A 19,204-nucleotide genomic window follows, 5' to 3' on the forward strand; every position below is an offset into this window, starting at 1 on the left:
TGGCAGAAATTAAAGAAAAGAAGACAGTTCTTGTAATAATTTTTACTCTCTGTTCCTGGTTTATGTCCCAAGAAAGCTAATGTACTGAGGCAGATAACAGTGACAACAGGAGGGCATTAATAAGTACAGAGTTAATCTTCATTGCTTAGAGAATATTTGTTCTTTTACAACTCATGTTATCTTCCAAGCATTTCAAATATGTTTTTGTTTCTCTTCATGATTGAAAAAGAAATGTTCTGGGAAAAAAAAAAAAAAAAAAAAGTGTAGGTATTGTCAAAACTATTGATATTGACTTATAGAAAAGGAAGGGAGAAAGGAAATGATAAAATATTTTTCCTGGATAATTGTACTGGGTTTGAGAGCAAAGGCCAAAAGTTTTAAAACTGTGGTGGGTTGACCCCCATCAATTAGCTGCTCACTCACCGCACCCCACACCTTCACCAGAGTGATGGGTGAGAGAATCAGGACAGCCCACGGTTTTATTTCTAGGCATGACATGATATAGTATGGAATGTCCCTTTGGTCATTTGGGGTCAGCTGTCATCCTGGCTGTGTGCCCTCCCAGCATCTTGCTCACCCCCAGCCTACTTAAAGGAGGGACAGAGTTTAAACAGGGTGTTGACTCCATGCAAGCACATCTTGGCAATACCTAAAACATCAGTGCATTATTAGCACTGTTTTAGTCACAAATCAGCACCATATGGGCTGCCATGAAGAATATTAACTCCATCCCAGCCAGACCCAGGAGATGCCCTCTGTTTGTATAATAACATGCTTAAGCTTGGAAGTGACAAAAGGGATGTTGAATGTGTTACTTCATTCATACTTTCTCTGTAGGTATAAAGGACACGTTGAAATATTTATTTTTTCTCAGAATACTTTAAAATTGTCAATAAACTTATTAGGTAGTATGCATTTAGTGGCACCCTATTGTGTACATACTATATATTACTCAAGATAAACATATTTTTGAAGCTAAAATGAATGAAGGTCCCTTTAAAAATGGTATGGTAATGTGGAGAAAGACATGCTGTTTTCGTGATTCACATGAGAATCAATCTTTCTAGTGCTGTCATTTGGTTATAAACCATACTGTGAGCACACTGTGTGAGATTAATCTGACATAACATTAGATGTGTCTGTCTGGACTAGCTCTCCTTTTATAGTTGGTGAAAAATACTACATTCCCAGGGTAAGAATTATTTGATCCTAATGTTGTATCTAAAATCAGTGAGATGAATCACTGTCCAGATGCACTTTTTAGATGCACCTTCCATTGACAGTAAAGAGAATTTTGAAAATTACCCTGAATACAAATATCTGTAATTGAGATTTCTAAAGAACTGCATTCCATAAGCATTTAAAATATGTATGTGTGTATATATACATGTATGTATGTGTATATATATATATATATATATATATGCCAGTTATGGAAAATAATGGAAAATATCATTTTTAAGTGTTTATTATTTGTGGTTTTCTCTGTAGTCATGTTGATATGTTTAGATTAACAAAAATTCATGTGATCAACACATATTGGTCACTGAAAAGTTTCACTTATTTAATTTAGAATTCTAAACACTTTTCCATGAAGAAATAAACATTTATGTGGGTGAAAAAAATCCTCCTAAAAACTCTGAATTAATTGGTTAGAAATTAAATGTTTTAATTAATGACCTGAAAATAATAGCGTTTTTTTGTTTGTTTGTTTTTCTCGCCTGGGCCCACCACCTCTTCTGTCAGACTAGTGTGTCTGAATGCCTGAACTGGAGCTCTATCTTAATAAAAGAAGCAGTAGCTACCTGACTTCACATAGTTTGAACTCTCACTTGTGATTATGAAGTCAATGCAATGCTTCTTTTTGAGGAAAAGATGTTCCAGTTTGAATGAGCACTATTCTGGAATGTTATGTGATGGCCTTTATTAGCAAGGATAAAAGGTTTATTAGTTTTCTCCTTATAACAGTGAACTAATTTAGGATTTTAAGAGATTATCACTCCTATCCCAGCAGGTTATTTCTGACTTTTTCCCCATGGAAATCTATGCCAAAAGCAGTCAGCTGCTTTGCAAAGCTTAAAAGATATATGAAGAGCAGGGACAGGAAAAGAATTAATAAATTTGTTTCACAGTTTGTTTCCAAACTGATTACCTCCTGTACTCACAAGGCAAGGCTGATTATCCTAATCAAATGTGTATATATTTAAATCTAAAGTGGTTCTCACAAACTAGTCCAAAATAAATGAGAATGGTTGTCATGTTGTCTGTAATATGTCCTTATTATTCTTGGCTTTAGAAAATGCAGAGCAAGTGTGACAGTAGTTAATTAGGAGGGGGAAGAATCAAATGCCTTGGTGCAAATTTGACCTGGATGTTACTAGAATTGTAGTAATTATATAATTGTGCTAATGCAGTTTTTCAATGGCACTGGCTGCCTAGTACTCTGGAATTTATATTCTTTATTTCTATTAAAATAAACACAGATAGTAATCCAATTTGAAGGAAGCAAGGAAAATGTACTGCTTTTAGCACTGATCAGCAAATTTAGAGATTTAAATATTTGAAGACTGTTTGTATAATTCTAATATATTTTCTTTGATCTAGACTAATATATAAAGTATAATTCTGTCTTAATGTGGGTGGGAAAAAAAAAGGCTTAATACTTAGAACTTGCATAGAGTCACAGAATGGTTTGGGCTGGAAGGCCAACTTAAAGCCCACCCAGTCCCACCCCCCTGCCATGGGCAGGGACACCTCCCACCGGACCAGGTTGCCCAAAGCCCCATCCAGCCTGGCATTGAACCCCTCCAGGAATGGGGCATCCACAGCTTCTCTGGGCAGCCTGTTCCAGTGCCTCACCATCCTCTAAGCAAATAATTTCTTCCTTATATCTAATTTAAATCTACTCTCTTAGTTTAAAGCCATTACCCTTTGTCCTATCACTCACTGACAAAGAGTACCTCTTCTGCTTTCTTGTAGGGCCCCCTTTATGTACTAGAAAGCTGCTGTAAGGTCTCCCCAGAGCCTTCTCTTCTCCAGGCTGAGCAGGCCCAACTCCCTCAGCCTTTCTTCACAGGAGAGGTACTCCAGCCCTCTGATCTGATCTGATCTTATCTGATCATGGTCCTTCTCTGGATCCACTCTAACAGGTCCTCATTCTTCTTATGTTGGGGGCCCCAGATCTAAACACAGCGGTCTGGGTGAGACCTCATGAGAGCAGAGTATTTATTACACCCTTAGCAAGTTTTCCAACGACACCAAGCAGTGGTGCAGTTGACATGCTGGCAGGAAAGGGATGTCATCCGGAGGGATCTGGACAGCTTTTACAAGTGGACCTGTGTGAACCTCATGAAGTTCAACAATGGCAAGTGCAAGGTCCTGCACCTGGGCCAGGGCAATCCCAAACACAAATATAGGCTGAGTGGAGAATGGATTGAGAGCAGACCTGAGGAGAAGGACCTGGGGGAGACAGATGAGAAGCTCAACATCAGTCAGCAATGTGTGCTTGCAGCCAAGGAAGTGAACTGTATCCTGGGCTGTATCAAAAGCAGCGTGGCCAGCAGGGCTAGGGAGCGGTTTCATTGCTGATAACTGCAAACAAATTTCACTTTGTTCTGGATAAACATGAAAATGGAAAAGTATGTTTGCCTGCCCAAAAGCATTTACAAGTTAAATACAAGATGAGAGGTCCTAGATGGTTATAGATAACACCCTTTTCTTTTTGCATGCATCCTTTTAATTAATATGACATTTGAGGAAACCAAAAACTGTTCAGAAAATCATGTTAACAACTAAAAGTATGTTTCAATTGTGCAAGTTAGTAGTTAATAAGACTGAAAAAAGGAGGAATAGAGAGAAGCATGTGTAAAGTGTTAAAAGTAACAGAAATATTCACTTTAAGTGACATGAAACTTCTTCCAAAATTTGAGTGCAAAACATAGAAAAATAGGTGGTTATGAGAAAAAAAAATATTTTATGTGTAAACATGAAAATAAGTGCAAAGAAAAATGTTTTATTTGATCTCTCTGTAGTTCAAATTTTGACAATTTATTGTTATTATGTGTTTGTACTGAGTCAATCTCTTTAGCACAATGCTCTCATGCACTTTTAACTGAATTTAACTGAAACAATACCAAATGCTTCTAAAGTATTTTCTTGCATCATATGAAATCCTTAGGGTTCTTATATTTGCCGTTTTTTTTTTTTTAAAACCACAGATGAAATTGTGTTGAAAAACTTTGTGTCCTCAGGGGTTTTTGTTTGTTTGTTTCTTTGTTTCTTTTTTAATGAAATCATGTTAGAATTAGTTCTGACCTGTGCTTTGAATTTTCATTCAGTATCAGGTCATCCTGATGTTCCATTTTTGTGTTTCTTCAGAGATTGTCTGCCATCTTTCCTGTTCTTTTTCATTCATTTGAGGAATTTTCCATTTTAGCTGCTATCTACTATCTCTTTGTTTCAGCACATTCCTCAGAAGAATCTGATTCTGAAGAATTGTGATTTTTAAAACTGTGTAAATGTAATCCTACATGTTCAGGAGCACATATTTTGTTCTATATATAGAATTCAACTGTCAGATATACATGTATGTAGTCAACTTCTATATTTTGGGGGAATATTTAACATTTGTTCTAGGCCAAAAATGTGTAAAAGACCATCTTAAATTCTGCGTAGATGCAGAAGCCCATGAAGAAACAATTCTGTTGTATAGCATAGTGAATGGGAGAGGCTTACTGAGGAATGGATGCAGTATTCAGGAGAATGGAGATTGAGTAATGCCTTTGAGGATGGTGATGTAGGTTAAGATTCTTGGAGCAATTTGCAAGGAGTTTCAACCTGTCATTGTAAACAACCTCAGGATAGAGAAGAAAGCCTAATTTGCTTATAGCTGACAGTTCAATACTTCTTCAGGAGGAGCTATGTTTTTGGCCGTTTTCATCTAACTTGGAACAGTGGTGTGAAAATTAGTTTGCTTCTTCATTTATAACAACTTTGCTGTGAAAGATGCAGAGTAGTTTAAAAGTGATATGTGACCTTGACAAAGTACAAGCAATAATTCAAGATATTTAATCACAGTGGAAGTATGGTCTTTACTGAGTATGATGTTCACTTGAAGAATGCAAAGGAGGACGGAATGTATGACATAACAAAAATATTATATTTAATCTATAAGTTGTATAAGGAGTACTGATTTATGGTATGATATACCAGCTACTGTAAGGATTTGCTTATGTTCATATTGTACTTCAGATGAAATTTGTCTTAGTACAGAAGTCTGCTGCATGTTATGTTAAAAATGATTACTTTATGGCAGGGCAATTTAACTTTCTGTATATGGTATTGCAGTCAGAATTGTACCCAAATTATGAAGTTGCAAGTTCATTATGACATTTCCCAGTTAACCACAGACAACTTTTAGTGTCAGCTAGTTATTTAAAGTTGTACCCATACTGGCTCTTTCTTTTATGGATGATAATTGTGAATTTGAGAGCTTGTCATATTGTAAATATAGGTAAAACTGTAATAGTGTGGTATTACTTTGTATTTACTAACTTTGAACTCTTTGAACTATATGTTATTGCCTGGCCACTTGGTATCATAAGAAATCTTTTCAACTCTTAAGAGTTGGTGGTTTTAAACTGTGTTTAATGATTTTTGGCTCTTCAGCAAACTTTGCCATTTCGTTAATATCAGCACTTGTTACCAACTTATTATTCCAGTGGTACTCCACTTATAACTTCTCTGTGTAGTAAAGTCTGGTTAGTTATGATTGGTTATTCCTCTTCTTTTCTTATTATCCTAGGGAATTTTCTTACTTTTCTGGGGAAATGCACTTACAGACTTTTTTTTTTTTTTTTTTTTTTTTTGAGAATGCATTTTGAGATGCATTTTTGAGAATTCATTTTGGTTTAGATTTTCCGTGTCATCTTAAAATTTGGTTCATGACGACTTAATATTTTACTTAAGAAAAGCAACTACTCTATACCCTTCCTATTTTTTTTCCATTAGTTTATTATTTTTTTTCTGTTATTGAAGAGGTTGATTTTAATAATTGTGATCATTGTTAGTGATCTAAATTTGTTTATATCGTTGTTAGGGGCAAATCAGGTTTAGTGGGTGATATTGGTGGTAGGGGGATGGTTGTACCAGATGATCTTGGAGGTCTTTTCTGACCCTAATGATTCCATGATTATATTTTAATGTTCTTTGTAGTGAAATAAACAGTCACTGATAGACTATGAATCTATTGCTGACAGATGGACAAGTATAACAATTTTAATACATACTGGATAATCTGTAGTCCAGTACAACACCTTCAATGAAACCAATTTTACCATTCATTGTATTGTTGATACAGATTCTCTGTTTTAAATACACAGACATCTTAATTTTAATAGAACTGAATCACAGAATCACAGAATTTCTAGGTTGGAAGAGACCTCAAGATCATCGAGTCCAACCTCTGACCTAACACTAACAAGTCCTCCACTAAACCATATCCCTAAGCTCTACATCTAAACGTCTTTCAAAGACTTCCAGGGATCGGGAACTGACAACATACTTCAAATTGCTACATCACTTCAGATTGATAGCTCTATTTAAGTGTTTTAAAGATTAGAAATCAGTATATTAATTTACATTAGCAAGAAAATACTCTTTGAATAATTTTAATAGATTTATAACATAGTTTGAGTTGGGAAGGACCTTAAAGATGACCTAATTCCAACCCCCATGGTTGGGCAGGGACACCTCCCACCACACCAGGTTGCCCAAAGCCCCATCTAACCTGGCCTTGGAACACCTCCAGGGATGGGGCATGCACAGCTTCACTGGGCAGCCTGTGCCAGGGCCTCACCACCCTCTGAGTGAAGAATTTTTTCCTAACATCTAATCTAAATCTACCCTTTTTTAGTTTAACGCCGTTACTCCTTGTTCTATCACTCCACTCAAAAAGAGTACCTCCCCAGCTTCCCTGTAGGCCCCCTTTAGGTACTGGAAGGCTTAAAGGTCTCCCTGGAGCCTTCTCCTCTGCAGGTTGAACAACCCCAGCTCCCTCAGCCTGTCTTCATAGGAGAGGTGCTCCAGCCCTCTGATCATCCTCGTGGCCCTCCTCCGGACCTGGCTTAATAGGTCAATATCCTTCTTATGTTAGCAGTCCCAGAACAGAATGCAGGGCTCCGTGTGGGGTCTAATGAGAGCAGAGAGGGACAATCCTCTCCCTCACCCTTCCGGCCACATTGCTTTTGATGCAGCTCAGGACATGGGTGGCTTCCTGTGCTGCAAGCGCAGAGTGCTGGCTCATGTTAAGCTTCTCATCCACCAACACCCCCAAGTAATTCTCCTCAGGACTGCTCTCAATACATTCTCCACCCAGCGTTTATTTGTGCATAGGATTTTAGTCTTGTGCATTATTTTAGTCAGTTTTGCCCGTGCTGTGTTAATTTATGATAAACAGCATATGAGGAAAATGAGATTAGTCTATACTGAACCTCTGCAATCTGATAGAGATATTGCTATTCTTTTGTTGCTTTTAGATCTATGTTCTCAAAAACAAAGAGTGGGATTCATCTTTCCTATGTTAGGTATCTGAAAGTTGTGTTTCTAAATGGAATTATAGAATAGTTGAGGTTGGAAGGGACCTATGGAGGTCACCTGGTCCAATGCCCCCTGCTCAAATGGGGCCACAGGTTGACAAGGTCTGGGTTCAGATGGCTTTAGAGTATCTCCCAAATAAAATTTGTTCATCCTAGATTACCTGCATAGAAAGAAATGGAAAGAAAACAACAGTTCCATAGGGTGCATAGGTATATATTCAGGGTAGAAGCCAAAGCTAATCCTTGCTTAGTTGCATTAATTTTCTATAGATTGGAACTGAAGGAAGACTGAATATTTGGATATGTTTATCTATAAAAAAAAAAAAAAAAGTTTGCATATTATTTCATATTGCTTCTTATTTGGAGTTTAATTTGAAAGCAATATATAACCTTCTTTTTAATGAACTATGCAATAGCCTTGTTTTAAAAGTTAGCACTGAAATTATGCACTTGAGTTCATTGACTGTCTTTAATTAAAAATATTACTGCAATTTTAATCATATACCTACCTGGAACAAACAGAAAAGATTGTCTTAAACTTATTCGAGAATTAATTTATTTTGTTCTTTTGTCTTCTGAATTAGGTAATATATTTCTAGTTATTGAAATTTAATATTGGTACTTTCAGAATTCAACAATCCTACTAGGATAAAGTAGGATTTTTTTTCCTTCAAAACTGAAAGGTATTTCTGCCATTAAAGGGCAAGCTTAGCTTATTTTTAAGCTAAGTTTATATACTGTTCAGTCAGATTTTCAGAGTTCATGTTCTTAAACTTACATAAGTGGCTATTTGTTTGGGATTGGTGACATGGTGAGTTCAGCTGCTTTAAGATAGTCTTAGTCTTGACTTGTTTTTTTTTTCACTTTTTCCTTACACCTTTTTTTTTTTTTTCCTCCTAAAATGTGCCCACTAGTTGTGCCATTTAATTGGAATTCAGGGCATTAGATAGCATTTGGCACTTAGCCAGGTAGATAGGAATCAGGCTGAAGTTTTATCAGTGCTGCTGTTAAATCGCTCTTCATCTGAGTGCTTGTTCCTTTCCCAGTGCTGTTTCTCCCTACACCAGCAGCAGGTTTACATGGCCACATGATGAATTGTCCTGTGGTATAATTAGCACGTTTTCCATGGTTCGTTTGGTCCAGTGCAGTTCACTGATTCTTATTCTGCAGATGACTGCACAGAGGTTTGGGTGGTATAGAGGGAAGGGCAGTAAAATCTTGAAAACATGCAAGGTCAAGCGTTGTGTTATATCAAGAGGAAATATAGATAAGTTATTTTCAGTGTCTTTTTGCAGGTAAATTTCTCTTCCGACAAATGTGGGAAAGCTTCAGTTACTTTTTAGGTTTTCAGTTTCTGCATATTCTCCACTACTTCACTTTGGGCCAGGCTACCATTTCAGTTACTTTACAGTAAGGAATATTTCAAATATCTTTTGATTTTATTTTGTGAAAGTGTTGTAGTCAGCACTGTTACAAAATTGAAGGTCATATTTTATGCTAGTAGTGGGTATATTTTGTACAAGATATGTTTTGCATGGCATGATTATCAGTCTGCTGTGACAACAAACTGATCAAACTCACAGCTGATCATAACTGCGAGTTTCTTTGTCAAAAGTACCTCCCTCACCATACAAAAATATTAGGTGTTGATCACAATGCAGGTATGAAAGCCATTAAGCTATGTATTTCATGTTGTAATGTTGTTCTTGTTTTCTTTTGTAGCTGGTTGGTGGTGAATTTGATCTGGAGATGAACTTTATAATCCAAGATGCAGAGAGCATTACATGCATGTCAGAGCTTTTGGAGCACTGTGATGTAACATGCCAAGCTGAAATCTGGAGTATGTTCACAGCAATTCTACGTAAAAGTGTCCGTAATTTACAGACTAGCACGGAAGTTGGCTTAATTGAACAGGTACTGCTGAAGATGAGTACTGTGGACGACATGATTGCAGGTATAAATTACCAACTGATAAAATAATTCTTATATTGCTGAACTGTCAACTTATTGTGATTATGGAGGGTTTGGGGATAATTTGTTTTTCACTTAAAGTAATATTTTGCTTTTTCTGACTGCTATCGAGGCAGAATTTTTATCAGTTTTAGAAAAAATGAAGGAAAGAAAAGGCATTGTTATTTTAGAATATATGTAGATAACTGTCTAAACTAATTGTCAACCTGTTTAGGCTTGTTACCTTTCAAGGTAATATATTAATTTTGAAATGCATTTATCATTTTGAATTAGTATTATGATGCTTGAAGTATTGTTATGACCTGCTTTAAATGTGAGCCACATCTGACAGCATATCAGAAATTATTCATATATATGAATGCTGGATATATGGATTATATTAAACAGTTTATTTCTGTACATCATTTAATAATGTATAGCTGTGCTCCCTATAATGTCTCTGTTGTTTGTACTTGTGAATTTTAATGGCCTGAAATTTTTTACAGTAGAAAATGTAACATTCTTTGCTCACTGAAAATATCTGATGTTGTTCTTGCATAGCTAAGGTTTCCACATTACTTTTGAAGGAGTTTGTCATTCCATACTACATCTGCTCAGTAATAGGGTAATCCTGAATGATTTGGCTAGAAAAGCAGGTTGGGTTGTCTAGTTTAAATATGACAGCCAAGAGCTACATGTGCTTACTTATCTACGCCTTATTTTTACTGGAGAGAAACTTAAGCATTTTCTTTCAACTAAGTGTGAAGGTAATTCTTCATCTTTATATAGCTGGGGACTTCTAATATACTTAAATTGTGAGGCGCTTTTGAAAGATTGAAGAGGTTTTTCTTCCATAATTCTAACTCTTAAGACTTTAGGTAATGATCTGATTCCTGGCAGATATATAGACTTTGTGGAACAATAAACCGGTGAGGATTTCAGACCAGAAACAAGAAGAGGATAACAGCAGCATGAAATATGAATTATTCAAGAATGTTTTTATCTTTGGCTTTTTTTCAGTATAAAGGTGTTAAGTATTAAGTATTTGTATTAAGTATTGTGTTAACTGTTAAGTATTTGAAAAAGCTGTAAATTCTGTATTTCAAGGTGTTAGTGAGCAACTCAGTCATTAAAAATGTATGTGCGAATGCTAAAACCAGAAGCGTAATGTTAAATATTCTACCATGAGATTCAGACTAGAGTATAACAGGTCAATAGATTCACAAACTAATGATTTTCACCAAGTACATTTTGTTTCCAGGACTGGTAAATATGTCAGAATAGTAAGATAAGGGAAAGTAAGGGAAAGATATTGTTTATTTTATGTTAAATATGACATTAGTTGATGAAAACAGACATTATTGTTTTGAAGTTTATCAAGATTTTACTCATAAAAACCAGGAATCATACTAATTAAAATTTATTCATTTTGAGGTACCCTAATGTATTGGGTTAATGTGTCAAGGACTTGGTAGCAGGGAGGCTGCAGGGGTGGCCTCTGTGAGAGGAGATGGATATGGTCAGCCAATAACTAATCAATAATAACTAGTAGGCACTTGATGAAGAAATCAGTAACTATTTTTGCATTATCTTTGTTTCTTAATCTGATATGTACGTGCTGAAGTCATGACTGACTGTAGATGATTGTAGAACTGTTTTGCCCCAAGTGTTTCAATGAACTTTCCAAAATCTAAGGATAAAGTAAGAAATTTTGTGGCAAAATGGTTTTGAATGTTCAGAGAGGCTGTTTTGAACAAGATCTGTTAGTGCTTCCTCCTAAGAGGTTAGTACCAAAAATCCTAATGTTTGCAACTGACTTATCATCTCCAAAAGAGAGAGGCTACCTGATTTTGTTTTTTTATATGTTTTGAGGGATTGTTTGTTTGATTTCAGGTCATCTCACCTGTTTCCTCATGAAATGTTGTGATTAAACCTAAATAAGGTTTAAACAGAAGAGACAAGTATAACCTCTATTATGTTATGACAGCAGTGTTTTAGGACCAGTCAAAACCCGAAGCTAATTTCCTCTTTTTTATGAAAGTAAGAGAACAGCAAACAAAAATGTACTCAATCTTTTTCAGTGAGAAAAACTTGGCTGTCTGTTCAGATGAAAACTATCAGATTATGAAGCTTCTCAGCACTTTAGATATCCCTCTTCTTGAGATTTTTCAGATTGTGTGGTCAAGAATAAGTTTAATCATCTTGATTCTTGATTGAAATCCAAATGAAATTATTGCCACATATATTCCAATTTGTTTTCCAGAAGCGTTATTCACCACAAGTCATCTGGGCACTGTGATAATCTGTTATACTAAGAGAGGAGATGATCAGGCTATTTATCAATGGTTAAGGCAAAAAGATTACTGAAATATTCACATAGGTGATTGGCAGACATTTTTATTAACAGCTGCACAAGATTTTCCGTGAGGGATTCAGTTTTTACAGATCCCTCATTTATTTCTCTTCGATGAGTAGTGATGCAGATCTGCTCAGTGAGATTCCTTGAGATAACACATCTCTAGTAACTTCAGAGCAGTCTGAATGGTGAACGCAACCCTAACCTATACTGAATGGATGTGTCTCCCTTGAGCCCCATTTTATTTGCTGTACTTTTGTTGTGGTGCTGTAGGTAATTGTTCTGAAATTTCTGGAATCTAATTCTGAAGTATTGAAACAGTTCCTAATTTCTAAGCAAAAATGTTACTTTTGGACTGTTCTGCCATTAACAGACTGTTAACAAGCATTTCTCTTCCAACTGGATCCATAAGAAAAGCTTCAAAATTCTCACATTCTCTGTTGCCAGCCCATAAAAATTGATCTACTTCACAAACAGAGTTAAAATTCACAATTTCATGGCTGGCTCTTTAAGGAGGCATTTAAGGAGGCATGAGGTAGTTTTTCTGAAGTTGTGTTTCCAAAGCAGTTTAATATGTCTTCTAAAGTTAATGCCATACCATTCACTTTGATATATGCTTAGTTTACTTGAGAGACAGGCAGGCTCTTTTACCATTGTATTTTCATATGAAATGACTGAATTAAGCATTTCTTCAAGCTTTCTGGTGAATTTATAGAGCATGTATAAACTGCTTAGCATGAAAGTATTCAGAAAGTGCCATTAACAGAAATCTGTTCCATTCAGTACATATTTGAAATGCTTTAAAAATGAGAAACGGTGCCTGCTGTCTCCTTCTGGCCTTTCTCATTTCTGAAATGAGATCATAGATACCAGTTATATATGTGATCATATTTAATATTACAGAAAATGAAGAAAACATTAAAAACAACAACTACAAACAGTTATATTATGTTTGCAGCCTTTGCTCCTTTATAGATGAGTGGACAATGATGATTATAAACCAGAGGTAGACTGACTCTTATATTAGATTCTAATACATACGAATAAAGCTATGTATTATTTGAGTACTTTTTTTGTTCTTGTTGTTATATTGAAACAAGAAATAATTTTTTGTTTGTTTGTTTGTTTGTTTTTAATGTGTTAAAAGTAGTATTTTTAAGTTGCATAATTACCTTGACTTTCAGGGATGTTCCTTTATCTTCGCTTGTTCCCCACTGGACTTCAATCTTTGTGATCTTTGTTTAACCCAGGGATACAATGATAGGGAATTTATATTTCTTTTTCTCTATCAACTTTTTATTCATTGCTTATAGACATGTATTTCATGTTTACATGAAGTAGCTTGATTTAAAACACAACCTAAGGCTACAAAATAAAAATTGGGAAATTCTCAGCTGAAGGTTGGTATTCAGTCACGCTGATTTCTCTTTTTGAGTTTTCAGTGTGTTATTGTTCTCAGTTTCTGATCATGTGCAATAGGTGTAATCACTGCCAGTTTCACATTGCATGCTAGAGACTGGACAGTGAAAGGGACAAATGTTTGTAGGTACTAGAGGATGAGCTGAATCATAGAATTCACCATCATATAATATACAAGAGTTTTTGTATTCACTTTATTTTGCTTTCCTGTAAGAAATTCTGTTACAAATACAATCTGCTACTAATTTTAAAAGGAGTATTTATTAAACTCTCAAGTAAACTATTTAGAGAAAGGAAAAAATATGGTTATACATCAACATCAGGGACGTAATTAGATCTTTTGGTGAAAATGACTGCAAGTCACAATGTTTTATTTTGCTTTTCCTGACATGCAGTTTCACACACGGAACAGCTTAGTATGTATCCTGCAAATTAAACGTTATTTCAGTCTTTACACATGCCTGTTGAGTAGGACCAGAGGCTGCTTTCACAGTGGCACAAGTAAATAGATATTGATGGTTTTACACAAAAATGCATATGTAGGGGTTTGCAGATAAAATTTCTTAAAAACAAAATATCTAAAGGATGAATATTTTTTAACACTACTTTTTGTCATCACCTTCAAGAGTCATCCTTTCACTGGTGAACAAAGAGAACATGAAGACCTGCGAAGAACATACTAGCTTAATAATGTCTTCTGAAAGGCTTATGGGGAGTAATTTCTGATTGTTGAGTGGTGAAGAAATTCAGAATGATTGTTAATGCTGATTCTGTTCAGTCGTGTTTGGTTTTTTTGTTTTGTTTTGAAAAACCTGTACTCCACAGTTTGATCTCTGAATTAAATTTCTTATGTAACATCTGCTAAGATGTGCAACTTGTTTTTCCTTCTGCTAAAGGCAGTAGTAATCATTAGTAGTGCTGTTTATTCCAGAAGAAAATGCAGAGTGCAAAGCAAGGTCCAGCATCCCCTAAACTAACAGATTCTTAAAATTAAATTATATGTTTTAAAATAAAATCCAACAACTAGCAGTAATTTTAAACCCGATGTTCTCTGATAGGCAAGCTACATAATGCTATTACTTTATATGGATTTTGCAATGTTTAAATGAAATCACTATTACATAAAATTTAAAATTTTTGATGAATTCTTTTTACTGTGGTCTTTTTTTTTCTCACTAAGATTGTTTTGCTTGGTTGGTTATGGGTTTTGTTTGTTTGTTTTCTGGCTTACTCTGATAAAACTTGGAAGTATCACTAGCAAAGCTGTGGGAACCATGCAAATTCTCAGTATAAAATACTTAAGTTAAAGAATGATGTCAAGCAACTTTTAGTTCTGAAATGTCTGAAAAATACTATCTACAGAGGAATGAAGAAATCCTTATCCCATATTATGTAAGAGAAGGAAGCAAGCAATAAGTTCATAATGAATATTATAAAAAGAGAAAGAATTAATTCTTCATAAATTTAATAGATACTTTGTTCAAAGTGTGATATAACATCTAAAACTGCAAATGTGCGTTTATTTTTAAAACTGTTAAAACAATGAGAGTATGAAATCCTTTGTAAAATATTTAAGGCCACAAAGTTTGACTTAGAATTTGTGAATACACTTATGTTTAAAGGTATTAATGCTTGCAGCTTTTTTTTTTTTTTTTTTTTGTCAAAACAATGAAATTCAGAGTTCAGAATAACTTTATTTTCCTTTGAAGATCTTCTAGTTGATATGTTGGGGGTTCTTGCCAGCTACAGCATCACTGTCAAAGAGTTGAAGCTTTTGTTCAGCATGCTTCGAGGCGAAAATGGAATCTGGGTAAGCTGTGATCAGATAAAGCATTAAGTGTCATTCCATTAGAGCCTGAAGTTAACATAAATTGTCTTCTGGGACATATAAGCTTGAATATTTTTTTTTTTATGTTGATTGAACATATGTTTATGAAGTAGTTTAGCTAACTACTATAGAGTTAATTTGCTGTGTTGTTTGAAAACCGTCCAGTTTCCATTATAGCTTAGAGAGTACAAAAATATTGACTTCTCTGCAATTTTCTTGTTTTCACAGCCAAGACATGCGGTTAAGCTATTATCAGTCCTTAATCAGATGCCACAGAGACATGGGCCTGATACCTTTTTCAACTTCCCAGGCTGTAGTGCTGCAGTAAGTTTTCAATTAAAATAGTACAATTTGAGGAACAAATAGATTGCTCCTTATTTGCATTTCTTTTAGTTTGAATTTGGAAATTCTTGCAAGGGAAACACAAGGGGAATTACAGTCCTGAGTATCACAGACCTTGCCTTCCATAGGTTTGCAACGTAGTTGTAGTGTTGAGAAGTTAAACTTGAGAGGACAAGAATGTCAAATAGAAGTTTTTGACTGCAGAAATTACTATTACAGTGAAAACTTAAAATTCCAAAGAATAACCCTATTTGATTTGAATAATGTAATTGATAATATATTACATAAAGCTTGAGGAAAATGTAGTGATATGCTTATGCATATCATCACAGTGACATTTTAAAGTGACAATTTAGTCAGAAAGTCTTTTTTTTTTTTTTCTCTACTTGTCTGAACTCCTCCAGCTGATTCTTTTCCCTCAAGGCAGTGAGTTAAATGTAGTCTACTTCTGGCTTTACTTTTTGAGATAAATCATTACAACAAAACTCTTAAAAAGGAAAATCTAATGGATTTTCTCTCTTTAGTGCATGAAAATGTGCACATAAATCCAGTTTCAGAAAACCTGCACATAAATCCAAATATTGTGTACAGATCTAATATGTTTATTAAGGCAGTAAATACAAATGTTAAAAAAGAGAGAAATACAAATTTGAATGTGTTTTGGTATGGAATGATATAAGCTCATGGTAGAACTTGGAAACATTTCATAGAATCATAGAACAGCTTGGGTTGGAAAGGACATTAAAGATCATCTAGTTCCAACCCCCCTGCCATGGTCAGGGATGCCACCCAATAGATCAGGTTGCCCAGGGCCTTGTGCAACCTGGACTTGAACACCTCCAGGGATGGGGCATCCACAGCTTCTCTGGGCAACCCATCCCAGTGCCTCACACTCTGAGTGAAGAATTTCTTCCTTCCTCCTAACCATCTACATCTCCCCTCTTTTAGTTTAAAAATATTTGCCCTTGTCATGTCATTATCTTACTGAGCAAAAAGTTGTTCTCCCATCTTTTGCATAAGACTCCTTGAAGTACTGAAAAGCTGCAAAGAGGTCTCCCCAGAGCCTTCTCTTCTTCACCCTGAACAACCCAAGCTCTCTCAGCCTTTCTTCATAGGAGAGGTGCTCCAGGCCCCTGATCAACTTCGTAGCCCTCCTCTGGACCCACTATAACAGATGAACATCCTTTTTGTGCTGGGGGCCCCAGATCTGGACACAGCACTACAGATTGGGCCTCACAAGGGCAGAGTAAAGTGGCACAATCCCCTCCCTTGACCTGCTGCCTACTTGATGCAGCTCAGGATACTGTTGACCTCCTGGGCTGCAAGCATGCACTGATGCCTCATGTCAATCTTTTTGTCCACCAGAACCCCCAAGTCCTTCTCCATAGGGCTGCTCTCAATGAGTTCACGCAGTCTGTACTCCTGTCTGGGATTGCCCCGACCCAGGTGCAACATCTAGCAATAGCTCTGATAGTTTTCTTCATGCTTAAACCACCACCTCTTCTCTGTCAATACAGCTGTTGGCATGGCAGATTTCATCGGGGAAATAAACCGCCTGAAAATAGCTGTTTTTCACCTGGGGTATTTTTTGTCTATATTACTTCCCTCATCTTGTTTTATATTTAGCTGCTCAGACAGAATTACATAGGGTGGATTGAGTGAAGAATTAATAGCTGAGTTCTGAAAGAGAGAATTTCATTTGGTACTGCAATGTTAAAACCACGGTTAACCTCTCTTGCTCCAAAAGTAAAACTGTTGTAAAATATGAATTTCTATTATGACATACACTGCTGTGACATTTCTGGGCTTCGGTGGCAAATCCTGATTAAATGTCTATCTTAAATTTCATTTTCTGTTAGATATATGTATAAAAAAAAGAAAAGCTTTTCAGGGCAAGAATTTCAAATATTCATCCCCATCTAAGGAGGTGCAGCAATTTTCATCAGTTATTGGAAATCATATTGAAAATTCAGTTTTCAGTACTGACAATTGTACAGTGGCATAAAGTTTCTTGATTGAAATGCATAGTAGGCATTCGTCTTTTCTTGGTCTGGATCTCATTTCATATACCGCTCATCACTGACTGCACCTGTAAATCAAGAAATACAAGTTTCAAATTTATGTTTCTTGAGCAGTCCATGTTGTATTATACCATGAAATTCTAGAGAGGAGTCATTCTCTGAAGTGGTCTGGAGGAAATGATTTATAAAATGATCCCAGCAACAAACATTTTGTTAGAGAAAAGGACTTAGTTTACAAGCATTGAATTGAGATTTTCAGTTGTGATGGGCATTGGTGCCATCAGTATCAACACAGAGAAATAGCATCATGTTTACCAGGCGTGATAAATGTCTTTAAAGTTGGGTGCATTCTCCACATGTAACCAAAACTTCAGTGGTAATATGAAAGGGCTTAGAAGTCTGCTGCACCAATAATGAACTGCTGGTGAGAGCTGTTTTACTATTACAACTGAAGGTCTCCTCCCAGAACCATGTTACATCACCAGTCTATCCCAGTAGCAAAACAATAGCCACTCCATTAGAAGGACACCCTATGATGGTGGTACCATTCCCCGGTATTATTCCTGTTTGTCATCAAACACCTTTTCCCCTGTCTCATGCAGGGAATTCTCTCACAGGAGGCAGGAGTTCTACGCCAGAGCATTTCCTTGAAATGTTTTGTATTGAGCAAACAGTAGCAGACTAGTAGCATAATTGATGTTATTTATTTTATCTAGTCAAATGCTAGCATAAGCTGAGAATATTGCTGTATCAAATTTTAAAAAATTACTTTGAGTTCCCTATCGTTCTTAATTACCCATTTCTCTGTTCTTAAAACTCCTTCAGCAATTGTCTTGTACTTTTCTGATGTATTTTACTACATAAAATAGAGTGTAGAATCTTAGTGTGAGTCCTAGAATCTTTTGTCTCTATTCTCAATAGATTTGTGCCCATTCTGATTTTAAAGAGTAAAGGAATTTGTTGCTAGTAGTAGTATTTTGCATGGAATCAGCATAGATACTGTGCTGATACAGATACTAATGCTCCTGTATTATATATATATTATAATACTAAATATTATTATATATTATAATATATATTATATATGTATATTATGTGTTATATATATATTATTATATACAAGTATTTCTAACTGTGATTGAAGGACTAGAAAGTATCAAACAGAATCACAGAATGGTTGAGGTTGGACCTCTGGAGGTTGTCTGGTCTAACCAAGTATCTTAACTTAAAAATTGAATATGACTTTACTTTGTGTATAGTTCTCATACTCAGTGAAAAATATTTTTCTTTTACTGGTATCATAGAAAAAATATTTTAAATGACCTCAGAAGTTCATCTTGTCCAATTTCCTCCTTAAAGAAAGTCTTCCTTCAAAGGTAAATGTTTCAGGGCAGTGCTCAGGTATAAAGAAAAAAGTTTGTGGAAATCTCTTTATCAGTGCTTCAGCCCAGAGAAATAAAGCCTGGAAAAAAAACAAAAAACTTCTTCCAGGTCATGCCTTATTATTAATTTATTTAACTATGGAGGTAAGATTTTGTTTCTTACCTTACTAAGTGTTTGTAGGAAAAGAAAAGTCATAGTGCTCTAAGATTTCAGAGAACAACCTTTTTTTATACTATAGTTTTAATAGTGAGTCTCTGTTTTACTGCATTTTGAGATTAAGTGGATCTTAATGTTTAGGTTTCTAGATGAC

General features: G+C 35.4%; 1 protein-coding gene across 14 annotated transcripts in view; it reads left to right on the forward strand.

The window, feature by feature from the left end:
* NBEA (neurobeachin) overlaps positions 1–19,204 on the forward strand; it is a 509,325-nt gene that overhangs the window by 79,502 nt on the left and 410,619 nt on the right. For all 14 annotated transcript variants that reach the window (XM_068673009.1, XM_068672960.1, XM_068672963.1 and 11 more), the window contains exons 2-4: positions 9,318–9,549; positions 15,030–15,130; positions 15,377–15,472. In XM_068673009.1, coding sequence (XP_068529110.1) covers positions 9,318–9,549; positions 15,030–15,130; positions 15,377–15,472 — 429 coding nt within the window. The remainder of the gene's footprint in view (positions 1–9,317; positions 9,550–15,029; positions 15,131–15,376; positions 15,473–19,204) is intronic.

Source organism: Anas acuta, chromosome 1 (genome assembly GCF_963932015.1).
Source record: "Anas acuta chromosome 1, bAnaAcu1.1, whole genome shotgun sequence".
Classification (NCBI taxonomy): Eukaryota; Metazoa; Chordata; class Aves; order Anseriformes; family Anatidae; genus Anas; species Anas acuta.